Source organism: Crocodylus porosus, unplaced genomic scaffold, assembly GCF_001723895.1.
Source record: "Crocodylus porosus isolate Cpor-Errol unplaced genomic scaffold, CroPor_comp1, whole genome shotgun sequence".
Lineage (NCBI taxonomy): Eukaryota > Metazoa > Chordata > Crocodylia > Crocodylidae > Crocodylus > Crocodylus porosus.
The window spans coordinates 55,371,352-55,391,870 of NW_017728907.1; the positions used below are offsets into that span (position 1 = coordinate 55,371,352).

Sequence of the window (20,519 nt, forward strand, 5' to 3'; positions counted from 1 at the left end):
CCTATGTATTTAAAAAAGGACTTCTTGTTGTCCTTGATCTGGGAAGCTAGTCCCAGTCCCATCTCCACCTTGGCCTTCCTGACTGCCCCCCTGCATCCCAAGCAACTGGAGTATAGTCATCCCTGGTGGTGGCCCCTCCTTTCCATTGGGTGTGTGCCTCCCTTTTAGCTAGGAGACGTTCCCAGATGCTTTTGGTGAGCCATGGGGGCTTTTGCGCTGTCCTGCTCCCTTTGGTCTGCGTTGGGATTATCTCCCTTTGGGCTTGGAGGATAGTCTCCTTAAGGAGCGACCACTCTTCTTGGACACCTGGCTTCCCTCCCCTCCGGGACCTCAGTGCTTCCGCAACTATTCTCCTTAGCTTATTGAAGTTTGCCCTCCTGAAATCTAGGGCTGCTGCCTTGCTGCAGGCCTTTGCCACCTTGCGCTGGATGGTGAATCCCAGCAGGCGATGATGGCTGTCGCCTGGGTGGTCGAGCACCCGCAGCCCCCGCACCATGTATTTGCCCGTGGTCAGCACCAGGTCCAACAAGGTGTCTCCCCCAGTGGGGCTGTGCACCTCCTGCATTTGGAGGTCCTGCATTTGGGCTAGGAACCTACGTGAGCGGTCAGACCTGGCTGACTGCTCTTCCCAGCAGATGTCTGAAAGTTCAGGTCCCCCATGATGACCACGTCCTTTGACCTAACTACCTCCGTGAGCTGACTTAAGAATTCCTGGTCTAGCTCCTCCCCTCGGTTGGGTGGTCTGCGGTAGACCCCCACCGTTAAGTCTCTTTCCCCTCGACTGCCTAGTATCCTAACCCAGAGCACTTCCATGTACCCCTTCTCTGACTCTTTGCTAACTGATGAGGATGTGTATTCCTCCTTAATGTAGAGCACCACGTCCCCTGTCCTGTCCCTCCTGTACAGCCTATAGCCCTTAACATTCACCGCCCAGTCATGCATTGGGTCCCACCACGTTTAAGTGAGCTCCACTATGTCCAGGTTGGTGTCAGCTAGCAGGAGGGTAAGTTCCTCCTGCTTCTTTCCCATACTACGAGCATTTGTGTAGAGGCATTTGGGGCCTCCTGTGGATGTGTGCACTGGCCCCCTAGTCTCAGCATTGCCCGGGCCTCTGTTGCTTACCTGCGTATATGTTCCGCTCGTCGGTCTAGGCTGGGCTGTACTTGTGGGTGTTGCTTGGATTGGCAGTCCAAGGCTTTGTCCCCCCTCTGTCACCAATTGCCCTAGTCTGATGCTACCCTGCACTTTCCTTTTGCTCCCTATATGACTGAAGAAGGACTTTTTGTTGTCCTTAATTTTTGTCGCCAGCCTGAGTTCTAATCCTGCTTTGGCCTTTCTAACTGATTCCCTGCAAGTGCGAGCCAGGGAGGTATACTCCTTCTTGGTAGCTTGTTACAAATTATGCTCTTAAAGCCGTCTGCAGTTCTCTCTAAGCTGGGGCAATGATCACACAGAGCAAGTATCCAAAGTCAAATACAGAATCTTTACTCGCTCGAGCGAGGTGCCTCTGCAGAGAGGGACCCCGCCTACTAGTTATAATACTTTTTAACACTTTCTAAGTGCGTAAGCGTTAGTTCGTGATTAGCTCGTGCTCGTAAAAATACCTAATCATCTATTAGCTAAATTACTATGCTATCCAATCAAGCAGTACTGTAAGCGTGAACACCGAAGTTTAACTCTCGTGACTACATGCCTCATATATTTTGTCTCAAGATGTTTCTTTATCTAACAAAAACAAATCATGCCCGACTTTCAAGGTTCCCCTGTTGACGAGATTCCCCTGTTGACTGGATTCAGCTAGGTTCATATCTTATCAGTAACTCTTACACAGTACCCCTCTTCTCTCCTAGCTGTCTCGTAAGTGCTGTGTCTGCTTTTATGAAATGGAGGCGAAAGGATAAAGAAATGGCCTCACTTTTAGCATTACAAAGCCTTGCTTTTAGCCTACAAGATTCATATACAACAAGCTACCCCCCGTTTCCACAGCCTGTATACCTCTTTCTTTGTTCTTAGGCTTCCCTGGACCTCCCTGTTCAGCCAAGAGGGCTTCTTGGTCCCTTTGCCCCTTTTATGCACAATGGGATTGTCTCCTTCTGTGCCCGTAGGATCGGAACGACCACCCTTCCTGGACCCCCATTTCGCCAGTGCTCTTGAGCTTTGACGCCTCACTAACTAATCTCCTGAGTACGCTGAAGTTAGCCTTTCTGAAGTCTAGCACTTCAGCCCTGGTGGTTAGTTTACTCACCCTTGGCCGGATAGTGAGTTCAATCACGAGGCGGTCACTATCCCCTAGGTTACCTTGTACCCACAGATTCCGCACCAGGTCAGCCCGAAGTAGCTAACACCATCCACTGTAGCTAACACCAGGACTACACAGGTAGCATCGGAGGGCTGGGAGGGAGCCTGGCCTCAGTGAGTTGTCTGTCCCTCTTTGGATTTGCTTGGATTTCTGGTTTAAATCATCCGTCTGCCAGGAGGAGACCCCTGGCTGCCTGTTCCAACCTCCCTGCAGCCGACACACCTGCTGGCGCTTCCAAGGAAAACATCCCCTGGAGCAACTGCATTTCTTTCCATGCAATTCATCATTATGGATGTTTGCATGAAAAGGAGGCTTGTTGCCCCTCTCCGAAGAGAGGGAAGAGGAGTTGAATCTGGTCCCCAAGAAGCGAGTGAGTCACTGGCGTGATGTTTTTCTGCTCTCAGTGTAATTCCTGTTCAATTGCCAGGCCTGGAGTTTATCAAGACCACCCTGGAGGCCCAGCCTTACACGCCATTGGTTGTTCTGCTCCCCTTCGCTGGAGGCTACAGCCACATTTTGAATGCGGCCTGCCGGCTGATGGTGCGCACGGGGGTGGTGATTATTGCCGCAGCCGGTAACTACAAGGAGGATGCCTGTCTGTACTCACCAGCATCAGAACCAGAGGTAGGGAGCAGGGGACGGCCTCTCTTGGGCTGAGCAAGATGCTGCGAGTTAGGGGCAGAATCCTCATCTCTCGACATGGTTTTGCTGCGTGACCTTGTCCGGTGACATCGCCGCTCTGTGCCTCGGGTCTCCAGCTTTTGGGGTTAAAAGTGCCGGGTTGGGGAGGGATTGCAGGCATGCCCCCCTGCCTCAGCCCAGGACAGGGTCAGGCAGAGCCACGGTCCTGCTCTGTCTTCATTCTTCTCTTTGACTCCCTGAATGGGGTGGCAGGAGGTGGGGAAAGAGGGGAGCATTTCTCTCTTTATAGGAGCACAGTATTATTAATCTCAGGGGTATTGTGAATGGCCAGGAAATCTCATCACTTTTAGAGGCCTCTTCCCAAACCAGGAGGCCCCGCTATGCTATTGAACTTGAAAGGGTCTCCCTACACCCACTGCCTCTTGCAGGTCCATCATTGCTCATGAAATGATCTGCTCGCGCCATTTAACACCTAGCCACTGCTGACAGTCCAGGTCACAACTGTTGTAACATACAGGTTATCACCGTTGGAGCAACAGACTACCAGGACCAGCCTGTTTCCATGGGGACCATGGGCACAAACTTTGGCCGCTGCGTGGATATGTTTGCTCCAGGAGATGATATCATTGGGGCCTCCAGTGACTGCAGCACCTGCTTCACCTCGCAGAGTGGGACGTCCCAGGCAGCTGCGCATGTTGCAGGTGAACGGTTTTAAAGGCTTGAATGCCAAGGGGGAGGAAGGGTGCCACCATGCTCATAATAAGCTGTATATCGACTGGCAGTGGGCACGTTGGCGGGGGCAGAGACCTTTCTTTTGCTACGGCTGCATGCAGAGCCTCTGTGTAGCGGGGCCCTGCTCTCAGACAGGGCTTATGGGCACGTGGAGCCACGTTTGATCCCTGCTGGGGAACGCCAGTAAAGAGGAGGCTGTAATCAGGGGATTCTTTACCGAGGCTGCTGGAAGGTGACCAGGAGTGAAGGTGGGGCCTGTGAGAGAAACAGGCCTTATCCTCCAGCAGGGATAAGTGTAGGACATGACCACAAGGAACTAAGCTGCTGGATGTTACAGCATCTGATGCATATTAGTGAGCAGTGGCTTCAGGGTAGCTTTGGACCAGAGCCTCCCCCTCCAATGGCTGCGTAGCCCAGATGCTGCAACCAGCACATGGAGGAGTTGTCTCCTAACATCACATTTTTTGTCAGGGATTAACAAGCAGCTTCATGCAAATACACGATTGCCCTGATTCAGCCACGAGGCATGACGGGGTGTATGTCATAGTCTAATAAAGACATGCCTTGTGGGTTCCTGGGCCCAAGGCGGAGTGTGGCTCACTGTAAGCGTGTTTCCTCCTTAGACTGTAAATAATGCACCCTTAGGGGTCCTTGTGTGAGGCCAGGATCCCCAGGGTACGAATGTGCAGGGAAAGAGAAGATGCTGACAGTGACAAAAGTATGCTTTCAGCCAGGCAGCAGGTTACCTTGGAGGAAAATCATCCCAGAGGGCAAAACTTTTCAGGCTGTGTCATTAGCATTGTCAATAGGAACCTGTAGGGGAGGGAATCACTTTTAAAACCAAAGCTGAGGAGAGATGCTTTTGAAAAGCAGCTTCTTCTTTCTGTCTTAATTGGCGTGTGCAATGGAAAGACTGCATTCACCGGCCTGCATGGCTGGAACGATGGAATGATACCTGCCATGGGATGGTGTCCAGTTCATCACACTTACCCCTGAGCCATGTGATTTCCTGGGATTGCGACTGGTTCAGCAATGTGGATAGGTCTCTGATAAGGAGCATACAAAGGATAACTCATACTGCAGCTGCATGGGTTGGCATGCAATTCTAAAGGAAAAGGCAATCAGGACTTGTAGTAGGGATGATATCGTTTATTAGACCAACAAGATTTTTGCAAAAAAATCTCTTTAATTGGAAGCTTTCGGGCACAAAAACTTGCAATTCTTCTAGAGGAAGCATCTACAAAACTCTTTCTTCTCCTCTCCTGTGCTACCCAGTGGGCTAATGGGACTGAAGCACCTAACCAGCTAACTACCCATGAGGCTCTGGGCTGTTGTCTTTGGACAAATTATGAAATTCTGAGCTGATCCAAACGCGGTGCAAACAGCGCTGCAGTGAAGATGTGGAACGTGTGAATGCTGCAATGGTGGCACACAAATGCAGTTTGCATCGGGGACTTTCACCCTGATCAAAAGCAAGTGGGATATTACTTCCTTACGTCTGGGTCTGTGGCTTACTATTCTGTTTGTAGCTGAGCACTCGTTTCCTTCCTAGGCATCGCAGCCATGATCCTGAACACCAACTCGGCGCTGACGATCTCGGAGCTGAGGCAAAGGTTAATACGCTTCTCTACCAAAAAGGTTATCAATGAGGCCTGGTTCCCTGAAGACCAGAGACTGATCACACCCAACAGAGTGGCAGCACTGCCGGCCAGATTGGGAGCAGGTAAGTCACTTGTGTACCGGAGGGCAGCTACGCATCAAAAGATGTTCCCAGTGGTAATGCTGCCTTCATAATAACATGGAGATGTGCATGATTGAAATGGCACCTAGCTGGGCTGGGTGTGTGCAACTGTCCTTCCAGTTAGCGACTTGGAAGCTGTGGTGTTGCTGTCTCTATATGGGATTTTGTAGAGAGAGCAGAGGATCTTACTCTCCTTTGCAACTCCTTGGCCATTGTCCATGAGCACTGTTTGGAGAGGAAATAGATAGTCACATTGCCAGGTTACTTTGGCTCAAGAACAAATGTGGCATCTGCAGCATTAGTCTTGCTTGGGATCATACAGCCCGGACTCAAGTGTGGTCTTGCTGTGCTGCACTGACGCCCAAAACATCCCTTTTCAGATGAGCTGTTGTACTGCCGCTCTGTGTGGTCTGCCAGGTCAGAGTCAACTCACTCCGCGACAGCAGTCGCCCACTGCACTGGGAACGAGGAGATGCTCAGCTGCTCCAGCTTCTCGCAGAACGGCAGGAGGCGAGGAGAACACATAGAGGTGATTTGCTGGCAGCCTGTTGTACTGCTTCATTTGTGGAGTTATATCCATTTATGCTGCCAAACTTTCCCTTGGCTCAGCAGATATTTTGGCTCAGCCAGGGCTGTGGGATCTAACCCTTAGAAAAGAGCCTTTGTTGGGAGCAATCCTCGAAAGGCCCTTGAAGCTCCACTGAATGATAGCTAGAATTGGATAGCCTGTGCTCCGATTTGTCGGCTGCTTCATGTCTCCCACCTCCCAACAGCTGTGGAGGTGATGATGTGAGACAGGCTGGGGAAATCCTGCGTGGTGTTAGCCTATGCTGTTAAATGGGTAAAGACAAAGGACTTCTCTTGATCAACCCAGTGACTCGAGGCTTTGCCTCAGGCAAGTCATTGTCTCCCGTACCTGGGCTGGATTGACCATTGGCCTCCTAGTCAATTCACTTTTAAAGGAAAGGTGGTTTCATGAGCCAGGCCAGGTCCTAAAGGTACCTTCAGAGATTTTTATCCATCTTACACCTGACTCTCATGTACAGCGTGGTGCATTTCCTGGCTCTGAGTTGTCTTTACACCTGTGTTTTCTGAATTGCAGGACCATGGAGGCAGGCAGGAATGTGTGGCTCACAACGCATTTGGCGGCAGTGGTGTCTATGCCATCGCTCGGTGTTGCATTTGGCCTAAAGCACACTGCCAGATTCATGCCAGCTCCCAAGCCATGGAGGGGGCATTGACCTCAGCTGTAGGCTGCTCCAAGAACCACATTTTGACAGGTACTGTAGAGAGTATCTTGTTGATACTTGAGGGGGCAGGTATTTGATCTCTCCTCATTCCCTGCTGGATGAGACTGCCCACACCTAATTGCCAGGGACCTGCCAGGTTTCACGGTACTCTAGGCAGTCAGAGAATTAAACTTTGAAGGATTGAAGCTAACTTGATACAATTCACCAAATGCCCATTCTGCCTATTGGTTATCTGCTTCTACAGTAAGAGTAAGCCAGTCAGACTTGGGAGGCTCAATTTGATATTCACTGGGAGCATCTACGTGTACTGATTTCAGGCACTTTAGCCTGATTTAAGGTGCATTAAGGGTGTGTGTCTACATGCACATGCCTTTAATGCACCTTAATAAAGGCAGTTTTAGGTTGTTCATGTCTAAATTTGATACTTGCCAAAGCAGGCATCAAATTTAGGCATGAATAGCTAAAGTGCATTAATATGTGCAGATGTATTAAGGTGCATTAATGCTGTGTATGGACTGACTTGGGACTGACTTTACTCCTGCATCAGTCTGCACACATGGCGTTAATGCGCTTTAATGCATGCATGTGTAGACATGAGCCTAAATTGCCTTAATGTGCATTAAGATAATGTGCATTAAATTTAGGCATGCCTAATGCATGTGTAGACATATCCATTAAGTCCTTGAGGATTCTTAGGTCTTATTTGTACATGGAGCTGGCTGGTTTGATCACTCATGACCTAAGCAGCCAACTGATGTGTTCCTAATGCTTTCAGCTGTGCAGTCAGGCTGCTAATCTTTCACACAGGCTCCCCACTAGCACGCTAACAGGTTTGGTGACTCAAAAAAGTTGTCACTGCAGGTTTGCAAAACACAGAATCGGTTAGCACCAAATCATCAACTATCCCATGTGTAGGTGGTGTGTAAAAACAATGGGTGGCTTTTTACACTCCTGAGACATTTGCCTATCCAGCACCATTCCTGCACTTGTTCAACTGACAACTTCTGCTTTGGTGGGACCCCGCTAGGGTCTGTATCAGGATTGAGGTGTACTGGCGAAGCTCTTTTGGAGATGCCTCCCCAGCCTCATCTTGTGCTCTTCTTCTAGTGTTTTCAAGGGCAGCAGATGGTCCTAGCACTTAATTACTCCTGAGAGCAGGTTCTTCTTGTTCATTTAGGAGCATTCTGTATTATTGGCAGGTTGTAGCTCCCATTCTCCATCTGGAGAGTTTAGTGACAACGTCAGACCTATTCTACAGACAGAAAACGGGCACAACCACTGCGTAGGTAGAAGTGACCTGGTCTCACATGCGTCCTGCTGCCATGCCCCCAGCATCGAATGCAAGGTGAAGGAACATTCTCCTACGGACTTCACAGAACAGGTGAGGAGTAGCCAGTCACTGCAGATATTGGCAGCATCCTTTCTGCTAAGCTCGTGTGTTGAAATGATTATCTAAAGTCTGTGGATCTTCCAGAACAGAGGGTCTTCCAATGCAGCTGCTTTACACTTCCTCACACCAGCTGTTTGCCATAAGTGGAGTTGCACCTCTTTGTACTTGTGTTGAACTAGCTCAGTTCCCCATGCAGGTGGGATGATTTGGCAGGGTGGTTTAAGGTGTCTCCCTATGGTTCAGGTAGGAGAGCCAAAGCCTTGATTTGGGCTCATCTCAGGGGCTCTCTCGAGCCGACCTAGCTGTAAATAGGTGGATTCTTGGTAATTTGGGGAATGCAGAGAAGCTAGATGTGATGTCAGCCCCCTGGCTTGCCTTTTACATGCTGTTGGTTACAGAGATTGGCTTGCTTTTACCCGTACGCCACCTGGGCTCAGGATATCCCTTGGATTTTTGTTGTGCCTTTGAAGAGTGATCCGATCCCTCTCTCTCAGGTGATGGTGTCCTGTGATGACGACTGGACTCTGACAGGATGCAACGCTTACTCCTGGGGTCCTGGCACCCTGGGTGCCTATGCTGTTGATGACACTTGTGTAGTGAGGAATGCCCAGGGTGGCAAAGGGGCATCAGCTATCGCTATCTGCTGCAGAAAGAGAGAGCTGGAGGACAAGCACACTGCCAGCAACCAGTGATGGCGCCGTCCAGGGCCATGGGGCACCTCTGCTGAGCAGAAACTGATGTTACTCCAAAAAAAAAAAAAAAAAAAAAGCATTCCAAAAGGGTTGGAGCTGATATGTCTCTACTCTTATTGTAGAGGCAGATCCGTTTTCCCCGCCTCCCCCAAATTTGGTCACTGCTGACAGTGACACAGTAATTCGTGCAGGTGGGAGTCCTAACACACCTACACTTCAAGTGCAGCTGTGCTAGGATATCCCCAGCTCCCAGGGCCAAGGGGCTAACTTTCCTTCTACAGGATCTTCTGCCCCACTGCATGTAAAGTAAATGTTAGCTGGGCATCATTTTGGTGTGGGGAGAACTCCTATCATGCAACAGTTGCGAGATTTATTGTTCCTTTTTTCCCCCCCCTTAAAAATGCCAAGAAACGAGGTTATGAAACTGGGCAGTCAGACGGTGGGAAGGTGACTTGTGTCCTTGTGTGGATCTGGAAGATGGTGCACTGACTGCACGTTTTAGGTTAAGGAGATCAAGCAACTTCTTGTTCATTTTGGAGACAGTCTCCAAAATTCCCAGCAATCTGCATATTTGTGTCACCATCTCCCAACTCATGATACTCTTCCCTCCCACTACCACCCTGCATGTGGCTGAGGCACAGAACAGAGGCTTTAAAAGCTTCAGGGCTGGCCAGTTTCTGGTATAGGAATAGATTTGTCTTAGAAGGCTGCCTCTACCTGCCTTTGGTCATAGGACATGGGGCGGGGTATAGACGCTGCCACTGAGGCAGGTCTGGCTGGCAGGAGCACCCATGGGCAGCTTAGCAAAGCTATGCTGGCATTAGCTCTGGTACTGTGGTGCCCAGACACAAATCCAAACCACTGTAGCCCTTTGGACTGCAAGTTCTGTGCTGATCCTCCAGGAGGTGCCGCACAAGCGTGCAATTTGTTAGTGGCAGGGGTTTAATTTCTTGTTGGGTCTACTCCAGCGCCTTTCATTCTCAAGTGCCTTACAAACCCAGCATTGCACTAGGTACTGGAGTGCCAGCCCAGCAGGGCAGAGCAAGGCATGCCCTCCCCCTCTAAGACTGCTTTTAAGGATGAGAGAGCAGTGCAACCTGTGCGCATGGTCTGTCAAGGGGGCATTTTGCCTTTTAGTGGACAGCTCACCTGGAGGCAGCGAGGCCAGAGTTGCCTTTGTTCTTCCAGGGGGCTCACTGAGTTTTTGCCATGGCAGGAGAGTGGCCTGCAGTCTCCTGCTTTCCCATTTCAGTTTCTTACCTCCACAATGGCTTCAGGTGCCCTCCAACAGACCAGGCCATTGCCATGTAGAGATCACTTGTTGAATGGGGTTCATCTAAGCAGTTCCAGGGATTTGCTTTTGGAGGGGAGTTTTTGTCTTACTGAAATAGCCAAGCTTCATCCCCCTCTCCCAGCCCCTACCCTGAGACATTAGCACCCTCCCCACACTGAGACTTACCCCGGGAGATCCTCCATTTGATTCTCTGTGCACCCTGCCTGCCCGACTGAAACCAGGCACTTCCTTTCTGCAGGCTATGTAGGGGGATCAATACCACAGCAATAAGCGTAGTGTTCATTCATAGAGCAGTCTCGAGAAGTTAATCCACACACTCTGCAGTTCAAACAGCCCATGACAGAAAAGAGCTGTCCTGATCTGAGTCCCAGAAGAGCCTACCGTCCTCTCTCACACTACATTGAGATTCCTCACTGAAATTTTACAACTGCTGCGCATTGTGGGGCGTGTTCACACTGTCACAATGTCTGGGAAGAACCTGAATCTTTTCAAGCCGATGCACTGTTCTTGTAGCTTTTCTGTTTACTCATTTGATTCCTGCTGGACCATTCTACTAAACCACTAGCCAACTTCAAATTATGATTTTTGCAGTTTTTTTTGTATTAATCTCTTTGTGTGGGAGGTAGATCCCAGCTTATGCTTTATCAAGCTTGCAAGCTTCAGTTTAAGGGCATGCTTACCGTTAGAGTCACATATCTGCTGTCATTTGATTAGCATTTATTTTAGAGAAAAGTTGATAGCTTGTTTTGCTTTAGCTGCGCTTTCAGGTGTTTCAGAGGTACATAGATGTTTGAACTCGCATGTGCTGCATTCAGTTTTTTGTTTTTTTTTTAAAGGTACAGGAAAAGCCTTCCTAGTACTATCACATTTTTAGCATTTGTATCTTGAAACTATTTATTTGGGGTTTTATAAACAGCACATTTTATAATGGTGTCTTTTTAAAAATAAAGTCATACATCAATGCGTGTTGTTTGTATGTAAAGCAGCAGAGTAAAACACTGTCAAGTGTACCTGTGAGAAGACCAGGACCTAAAGGACTTGCATGGCAGTGGGCCAGTGGCACCACCAAGGCTGATGGGATCTAAAAATTCGTTATTCTCTACCAGTCCATCTGTTTGTTTACACACATGCGTCACATACTGAGCCAAACAGTGGCCGAATGCTTGAACAACAGATCTACCTGGTTGCGCTCTTTTAGATCATCTTAAAGGTATTAAGTGCAGAAGTTACCTGGTCTTTAAACTATTGCTACAGCAGCTTGTAATGATATTCAAGGGCCAATCCTCAACCGATTCTATACGTGTGGCAATGAGAAGCTGGAGTGAGAAGTTCTGTTCAATCCAGGAACAAAGTGGGTGGTTCCCCTTCCTCCCCCACCCTCCCAAAATGACTAACTGGTAACTTTTAATCAAAGCAACCCCTTATTAAAGTACTTACAGGCTTTTTGAGTTCTGATACTCTACTTTTGAAATGCATTCATTTCCCTTTGATCATACCCATGAGCCTTGTTTATGCTTTCCTGCAGCTGCATTTATACTTCAGGCACTGCCAGATAAGGACACAGTCCGTTATTGATTCTGTAGGCTGGTGCCGAGGGCATTTAAAGCAGGCTCTCCTGTAATCCAGCTTCAGGTTTCCTCGCCCCTTGGCTATAGGTCAGTCTTGGTCTAGTCCAATAGTTAGTCCCTTCTCTTGGAGAGTCCCACTTGGTATAAGGAAGACCCTCTTTCAAACAGTCAGTGTGGGGAGGGTAAGATACTTGCATGCCAACACAAGGAATTACTTGAACACAAGTCTCTTCTCTCCCAGTAAAGCTACTGGCTATTCTGGGGCTGCCGCCCTTCTGTTTACACCCCCTCCCCAAGTGAGCATGGTGGTTTTGGTGTCACCCAGTTTCAGTAGTGGTGCATGGACAGGGTGGTAATGAGCACGCTGCTCAAACTTTTCAAAGGCTATTTGTTAAAATTACTTTTAACCACACTAGGCTGATGACTCTGGAGCGGGCTGGACAGGACCCTCTCATCATACATCGTACTAACGAAGGAAAGGGAAAGGAAGCGACAACTGTAATTCAAATCGGTCTGCTGTAGAACCATCATCCGAGTTTGGTACAACGAAAACATAGTTAAAGAGGGGACATAACTTACTAACTGGATTACCATGGTACAGATAATCATGCTGGGCTGTAGTTGCAACTGTTAATAACCCTCAGTGAACCAAGCATTAATCTGGGTGGAAGGTGGTTACAAAGGAAGGCGTCACAGGTTGTGCTTATGCAGCGGCAGTGTATGGTTTTCAGTTTGGGTGTGGAGGCAACTGGCAGCTCTACGACCTGGGCTTCCATTGGCCACTGGCATCTCTATTTTTGTTTTCCTTTTTTTGGTCAAAACTTTCTTGTCTCAACGTGAAAAGATTCCATTGCAGTGACTGCAGGTTTGCAGTCAGAAGTGACAATTTTTGCCTGCTCTGGCCACAGAAAGCAGTTTATAGCCATGACCAAATAAGTTCATGGCTGCAGACAGCTTCAGAAGTGGCTGATCAGATGAAAATCATTACCCTTCATTGTATGAGGGGTTAGATGAGGACGGTTCAAAAGAGTGCCTCCTGTAACTTCTGTCTACGCTGATGCCAGCCTCGAGTTGTTTTCAGAATGAGAGGAGGGAAAAGGGAACGGAGGGAGTTCAGTTTGGGGGTTTTTCAGTCCCTGCTGGAGGTTGGGGTGAGTGTACTAGGGGGGCTCCAGTACACCAGCCCCACCATCCAGAGCTGGTTGGGGAACCCTTAGAACAAGCTCCTTCTGCTCCCTTCCCCTCCCTCCCATTTTGAAACAGGGACGGGCTGGAAGAGAGGAGGGGCTGTTGCTGGGGAAAACTGGGTGCAGGCTGTGGCCAGCAGCTAGACTCCCTTCCCCCTGGAATCAACAGTGAACATCTGTCTGGGCCCAGGGGATTGTCATAACTCGGATCGCTCCCTGCAAAGTGGAAGTTGCACTTCTGTCTGCGGCCCAGAAGGGCTTAGGAGCAGGCTGATGTTACTGTGCTTCTTAGCTAAACGGTTTTGAAGATAATACTGAAGTATTTTGAATAACTATTGATCAGCAGGCCAGCACTGAAAGAACACTTAAGTCATACTCTCTACAGGAAGACTTTCTTCTTTCACAGCAAACACTGCACATGGAAGAGACTTACAATGAAGACTGCAAAAGGAAGGACTGTTTTGCGGCTAGGCAATGCTATTTAATCAATTAAACTGAAAAGGATACCTCTGATGACTGTCCACTTTCACAACCAGAGGTTTTTCTAGCATTTGTGTTCTCAGGAAAAGTAAACTGATCAATCTGAATTCAAGATTAGCTCCTGCTCACCTTAACATCTCAGACGCACAGGGTATTAAGAGCAGTAAAAGCAGTTCTTAGACTTCCAAGTTATTTTTTAAGCAAGCAGAGTAAGTCTGAGGGATTCTGAACTCAGGACATTGAAGTTTGAGGAATGTTTTCACTTCACTTTAGAAATGACTTACGAAAGAAGGCTGAAGGATATAAAATGTTGCCGGGTCAAATAGGAAAGCAAAATACAGGCTCCTTAGGGTTGGCCACAAACTGATGTAATAAAAGCTCACAAAAGGGTACTAGAAACTGTCATTCATCAGTGTTCTTAATTTAGCAGGAAGATCAAAACTGGCTTTCCCAAAAATGAGGGAGAGCAACGAACAATTATTGCTTGTTGGCCAAAATGAGTGGGAATGGGACAATTCTTACTTTGGAGGCATAACTGAAGACAGCAGCATTATCTAGAGCAAATTAGCATTTTTATAGTACCTTCAGCGCCCTCACATAAATCCTCCCAATAAGGTGGGTCATGCTTTTTGCCTGGGACATGAGCAAAGCCCATCAATCCACTCGAGGATGGAGTGAGATCCACGACTACAGTGTATAAGCCCCTGAAAAAAAATGTACTCCAACGCTTTCAACTGTTAAGCATGGCACTGCACTGACTCCAGGCCTTGGTTTCCTATCAAGGGATTAACACAATAGGTGGTGGCAGCCTTGATCTTGCTTGAAAACAGTTTCTTTGAGAGCATGCTGCTCTGAGGGCCTTTGCCAATTAAGAAGTCTTTATCCACAGGATGAAGCGAGTGGTAACAAGCGTCTGGCAGGAAGAGCTTAGTTCTTTTACGGAAGGTAGGGCTGTAACCAGATCCCTGCTTGATCACAACAGGAGACATGAATAACAAAAGGACAAGTAGATTAAGCATGATGTATGTGTCCTGCTCCTGGCAGAAGGTTGTTCTTTGAACCAGCACCAGTGGGAGTACTGAAAAAATCCAACTGCCTTCCAAATCACCTACAAAAATAAGTCAGCAATGGTTTGCAACTTGACACAGGGACAATTCAGACTTTAACCAGCCTAATCAGCAACTTGAAAAGCAGAAACAACCCAACACACCCCATTCGACTGCGAGAAGCTGGCAGGAATTAGTGCAAAGCTGTTACACTCACTCACTCACTCACTGTTGTGCTTGCAGAGACCCTCACACTAGAGACAGCTGGGTCAGCAGTAGCATTAAAAAGGACCCACTGATGTTGAAAGAGAAAGCAGCAGCATGGAGGGAGCATCTATGGCAGGGCATCTTTCAGAGCTTGCGACCTGAAGGATTGGCCAGGAAGGGTTTAAGGATCAGATGTTCAACAAAACAGCAGCATAATTGTGCACAATCTAAAAAGACTACACTAGTTTCTTTGAAAGGAATAACTTTATTCCATTGACCAGGAATCCCAAGGCCATTCACCAGGACTACCTAGGGCTTTTTTTTTCCTCCCGGTAGCAAGGTTTATGCATAAATCAGACAAGTCTCTCCACGAGGGCGCACACACACACTATGGCTGCTCCCTTACCAAACATTTTCGAAGAGGTATAAAAGCATTTTCATCCAAAAGACTGGCAGTAAAAATTACAACAGAGAAACGTGGCACAATTCACACACAAATTAGATTTTCAACTGCATCCAAAAAAAATAAATCTTGCAATGCCGGCAGCTTGGAAACCGACTCATTTGGCCAGGTATCATTGTACTGAAAGTGCTAACCACGGACATCGTGAGCAGAACCAAAGAAGTTTGCAGCGGTTTGGAACGTACAGTGGTGACAAGCAAATGTTGGTGCCAAGACTTGTTGCTTTGAGCTGGAAGAGGGCATCGTCTCCACTGGAAATAATGGGAACTTGAAGCGACAAACGGATTGATGGTGGCCCATAAGAACAAATACTGACCATCATCTACTACGTCACCACTGTATGCTGACTGAGAAGATTTATGATCCATTACAAAGCAATAGGAATGGGGAATGTAGGGGTGTCAGTAAGAAATGATTTATTCAAAATTAATTTAAAACATCACATTTAAAATTTCCCAGCATGGTATCAGAAACATTTATAAAACACGCTCGCTCGGCCACGTTTCAGTGAAGACACTGTTTTGAAAAAAAGTGATATCCACTACAATGCCATCCTTACTCTGCACATGCAATTTATGACAATGGTTCTCTAACCTGCAATAAGTTATAGAGCTGTACAACTGAAATCATATCGGATATTTACTTCAACAGTGAAATGACTGGTTAATTTTAAGATTAGTGCACAACAGTGAAAAGCTGTCTGCCGGCCCTTGTTTCGGCAACAGTACATAAAAGTAAAAAGAAAAAAAGGCACTTCTTGGCTGGTTGTGCCTTTGACTTGGCAAATTTATCCGTTTTGGAGGTACCCAGGCACTCCATAAGATTTCCCCCTTTTCTGTGCATTTTTTTTTTTTGTTTTTGTTTTTTTTTAAAGTAAGGCAGAATCCATAAATAAAGGCAAAAAGCAGTGCAGAAAATGCAACAAACTCAAGATGCAAAATGTACAAAATATGAAAAGTCAATTGGCACAGAAGAAACTAGTATCCAGAGCTACTAGAGATCACAGAACTGTGTTCGACAAGGAAAAGCAAAATGGTGCTCATGTAGCCCAACTGGTTTCCAGTTATTTATGAGCAAATAAACCCTAACTGTTGTAGTTGAAATGTTGCCCGGTCAAGTGAAAATACAAACGATGTCTGATCATTCTCTCCCTGTGTTAAAATTTTTATAAAATCCACACAACGTCCTCAACTCACTCAAGGAACTATTCATCGTATACAACCAATACCAGCTTTCTCAGTAATTTCAAAGCATAAGCCAATGATTGCAGATCACATGATTAAGACTACAGTTTATTCAATATGTCTCCAATTGTTAAAAAAGATGACTGAATGGAGTCAAACTGCAAGAAAGTTCCACTGGTAAAGTGCTTTTTTTTCCCCTTGTGAAACTATTCACCAACATTTTTTTTTTCAAATCCAGCAATGTCATTTAGTCAACACTTGTGTTTCTGAAGACAACAAAGCTTTTTTTTTATTGCTCTTCCCAATTTTCTTTTTGACAGAAGAAGGTCACCAGGAAAAGATCAATTTCAGAGTTCCTTGTACCAAAGCCGTTCCATAAGGAATCACAGTTTTTACTGAGCTCTCACTGAACCCTCTGTAAAGCGCTATACAAATTAGCAGGGAGACATATTAAATACAAAGGTCCTTCTGTAAACTGATTCTTTAACTAATATTTTACAAAGCAAATGTAAGTCATCACACATCTTTACATAATTTTGAATAATCCTATTCAATATTAGCAGAAAGATTAAAAATTTGCCCTCCATACCTAAAGGCAGTCTGATTTTGTTTTCCTGTATAAAAACCAAGAGATTTTTTTTTTTTGCAGCATCACAGAAAAAGCAACAGTTTTACATTCACTCATTTAAATGTTCACATAAAATTTTCAACCACTAGCTTTTGTGTATTTGATAAAATCCGCTCGACAAACTGCTCTCTGCAGCTGGACTGTCACACTAAATACTGCAGGGAAAGATGTACTTCTTTGTGACATTTACCGTTCACAAGCCTTCGCAGCTGAAAAAGCTTTCAACTCCAAAGGAAAATAAATCCTTGAAGGTTACCACCCATTCAAATAAAGCAGTCTCTTCTCCAGACTCCTCCAAAAGGTGTAAGTGATGGGACTCCAGTTTCAAAAAGGTACCAGGCATTAAGCTATTCCGAGTTGAAATCTTGAGTTTTGCAGATATCCTCTAAGGGTCAACATCATCAAGGTCACTTTTAGGCTCACCAATCATCATGGGAGACTCTGAGCCCTTTCAACAAGAATAAAAACAAAATTAAGGAAATTATTTTACACTGCTCTTCAAAAATGTACACTATGAAATGTCACCTTAAGGTTAACTGCCCTGACTGCATGCAGTGTTTTATTCCTGCTGCCTGAACCAAGAGGCAAACACAAAAGTATGGAGTATGAGGATTTTTTAATATGAAGCTAACCGCTGCAATCACGTACCATGAATTGTTAACTTGAGACAACGCTTGATGCATTTCTATTGTTTACCTGCTGTAGCGCTCTCTCTCCGTTCTCATTGGCTGGACTGCTTTCTGATCCATTACTGCTTCCTGACTGATCCTTTTCGTTCAGCAAGGCTGTGGCATATGCCAATGTGTCCTGTGGTGGAACAGGAGGTCAGGAGGTTAAGGGTCTGGGGCAGAGGGTACCCCCTTCTATACTATGCAATGATAGCAGACCTATCACCACCTTCCTTGTTTTCAGAACAGAAAAGGGCTCATGCAGAATCTAACAGATTAATTTAAGGGCTGTCTTCAGGAACACGCTTCTAGAAGAGGATGCACTCAAGTGTTTGAGTATATGGTGAGGCCAAGAGGAGAGCCGCTAAGCGAAGAGCAGGAAAGAGGACTGCAAAGCATGAGCTCTCGTGACTGACAGACCTGTGCAGAAATCGTGCGCTGGAAGGTTTTTGCAGTTGAGGTTTCATTGGACACGTTACTCTGTGGAGCCCAGTAGTGTTCAGACATCTAGATAAAAGCCAAAATAAAAACAGTGCATTAACTGCAGTAGAAACTTAACAACACCCAAGGCCTCAGATGCACCTCAGCAAGAGGGGCCAAAGCTCTTGAGATTGATGCTTTTGAAACTCTTGACAGCTGACTGGAGACTTGGTGTCAGTCTCACTTAAATGACCATTTTTGAGTCATGAAAAGGCTTCACTTGAGAGGAATAATCCATTAGCACAACAACTGTGGTGCTGTTTTTACAGCAAATTGAGTGGAGAGGCAGCCTGAGATCACGGATCACACAGCAGTGCTGAACGTCCAAGCCTGACTCAGGTCTGACTGCAACAGCAGGACATGGACCAGCTGCTCAGCTTCAAAGAGAGTACTGGGAAGACATCAGATAGTCTACATCAGCGCTGAGGGAGCTGGTTCTAGAGATCCCAGCCACAGCAGTGGGAACGGAAGGGGAAAGGACAAGTGTTGCTGTTGAACTGTAATGGGCTGTAGCCACAGCTTCTTGTGAAAGGTGGTTCCCTGCACTGGCAGAGGCAGGGCAAGATAGCGACACCGGGGTTTCCACGCTAAAAGTCCCGACATCGGTTCTCTGGCACTGAAAAAGTCCATACACGACTCCCATGACACAGAGACAACAACTGGTGATTATCACAAATTTAGCACATCGATCATTTGTACTGCTACATAAGTGTGCATGCACAAACACACATTAGAGAGGTGAAAAAGCCAAGCAAAACTTTCAAATGTAACCATGTAGCTGTATTACAATAGGTATTACTTAACACACGAAGGAAAAATTGTATGCAGTGCTAAGAACGATCACAAAAAACAGATGGAAAAAATAAAATTGGTTCCTAAAATAAGCCAAGCAAAATACGATGTTATAGAAGTCTGGCTGCAAACACAACTAGGGAAAAAAGAGAGACTACTTCTCTATAACATTACCTTCTTCTGTAGCCACTGTACAGCCCAGCTCCAGTGATGTGAATTCTCCTTGAAATAGTCTTTTGCAGTTGGGCACCTTGGAAATTCAGAGTGCATTTATTATCCACAATTAAAGCAATTCAGGCAAATGTGAAATGCAAGGGCAGAAAAGACTGCACTTCATAGATACTAAAGAAGTCAGTCTTCTCTGCTGTCCTTGCAAATGTGCAGTCTTAAAATATGATAGCCAATTCTTCAAAAAGTAACTGATGCTAATAGTATTTATACGTACATAAAATAAATGAGAGTAAAACTTTATACAAGGCAATTCATTACCTGAATTCAACCCATTCAAACGTAAAGACGAACCAGCAGCATCATAAATTAACAAGACAGGATAGGACTTATATACTGTAGGACCTAATATGACTTTCTTAAATTCATTTGCCAGGATCTGCTTGTCCTTTTCCTGCAAGATTTGGCATTTCCTGCAGAACACAGTTGTGTTGCTTTGACTTGAAATGCTGGTGTTAAACAGCTGTTTCAGGAGAAAAGTGCCCCAGATGCTAATAGGTAAAAACTTCACTCCCTCACTACAGCACTGTGCACCCCATTTTCAAGACATCAAGAAAGCTTCCAGGATGACTTCAGAGGCAAGCCTCTGAACTACAACTGCACCACAGTGACCCAGCCTAAAGAGGACACTGTGAGACGTGACAGCAGCCACGGCAGCAGGGAGGCTTGAGACTGGTTGAAAATGGTGACACTCTTATTATGGAAAGTTTAACATTAGAACGACTTACTTCTGAGCAAGAGTAACCAGGAACTTGACACACTGATAGCAGCGACTGCTATCCACGTGGTTACTGTGGTGCATCAAAGCTGTAGAAGAAACATGAGTATTGAAAAGATGACTGTTTTGTGCCAACAGGAGCTACAAACTCATTTGAGAATCATGTTCAAGCAAAAAATAAATAAAAATAATAATAATAATAATAAAAAAAAGGCCATGGCATAATTTCATTTTAGATGCAGCTTCGGGAAATTAATTCTGCAGATGTTAGCATGATTATGTATATTTTGAATGTACCACTGTACTCATTCTGTTCAGGATTTTCTAAATGTTACTACATTTTCTTATTAAAATACATCAAAAGGAAAAAATACACAATTTATCTGAAATTCATGTACAACGTATTAAAATCTGTTGCTGTGCTGTTATATCCTCTCATCTACCTTACAAGGGAATCCTTACATGGTTCCACCCTACCAGGGAGCAAACTATGTTTCCAGTTAAAACCAGATATCAGAACTTTCACTTAGATCAACAACTTAAAAATAGCCGTCTTGCTTTGCAGTGCCTCAAAATGTAAATGAAAGCAAAATTTATCTCCTTGTAAGCCCTCCTTCGGAGGATGAAGCAAAGTACAACAAGCTATTACCAACCATCTAAGAAACTCTCACCATACAAAAATGAAATTATTGCCCCTGAATTTTATAAGAGAAACCTTATGCTGGACAGATGCAGGGAGAAACAGCTGTTAGAACTGCCTGAAGTAGGCTTGGGACCCAGCAGGTATGAACAAATGTACCCTTTAATAGCCTAAAAAAGGGGAGAGGGAG

At 46.0% G+C, this 20,519-nt stretch overlaps 2 protein-coding genes across 2 annotated transcripts in view; one reads left to right on the top strand and one right to left on the bottom strand.

Moving 5' to 3' along the window:
• PCSK9 (proprotein convertase subtilisin/kexin type 9) overlaps window positions 1-11,001 on the top strand; it is a 25,493-nt gene extending 14,492 nt beyond the window's left edge. The window contains exons 7-13 of the mRNA XM_019530636.1: window positions 2,727-2,923; window positions 3,459-3,642; window positions 5,226-5,396; window positions 5,795-5,943; window positions 6,517-6,694; window positions 7,864-8,045; window positions 8,549-11,001. Coding sequence (XP_019386181.1) covers window positions 2,727-2,923; window positions 3,459-3,642; window positions 5,226-5,396; window positions 5,795-5,943; window positions 6,517-6,694; window positions 7,864-8,045; window positions 8,549-8,746 — 1,259 coding nt within the window. The 3' untranslated portion in view covers window positions 8,747-11,001. The remainder of the gene's footprint in view (window positions 1-2,726; window positions 2,924-3,458; window positions 3,643-5,225; window positions 5,397-5,794; window positions 5,944-6,516; window positions 6,695-7,863; window positions 8,046-8,548) is intronic.
• Window positions 11,002-15,390: 4,389 nt separating this feature from the next.
• Window positions 15,391-20,519, bottom strand: part of USP24 (ubiquitin specific peptidase 24) — an 89,420-nt gene continuing 84,291 nt past the window's right edge. Inside the window, exons 63-67 of the mRNA XM_019531490.1 lie at window positions 19,700-19,778; window positions 18,918-18,993; window positions 17,892-17,978; window positions 17,500-17,610; window positions 15,391-17,251 (exon numbers count right to left, since the gene is read on the bottom strand). Coding sequence (XP_019387035.1) covers window positions 17,189-17,251; window positions 17,500-17,610; window positions 17,892-17,978; window positions 18,918-18,993; window positions 19,700-19,778 — 416 coding nt within the window. The 3' untranslated portion in view covers window positions 15,391-17,188. The remainder of the gene's footprint in view (window positions 17,252-17,499; window positions 17,611-17,891; window positions 17,979-18,917; window positions 18,994-19,699; window positions 19,779-20,519) is intronic.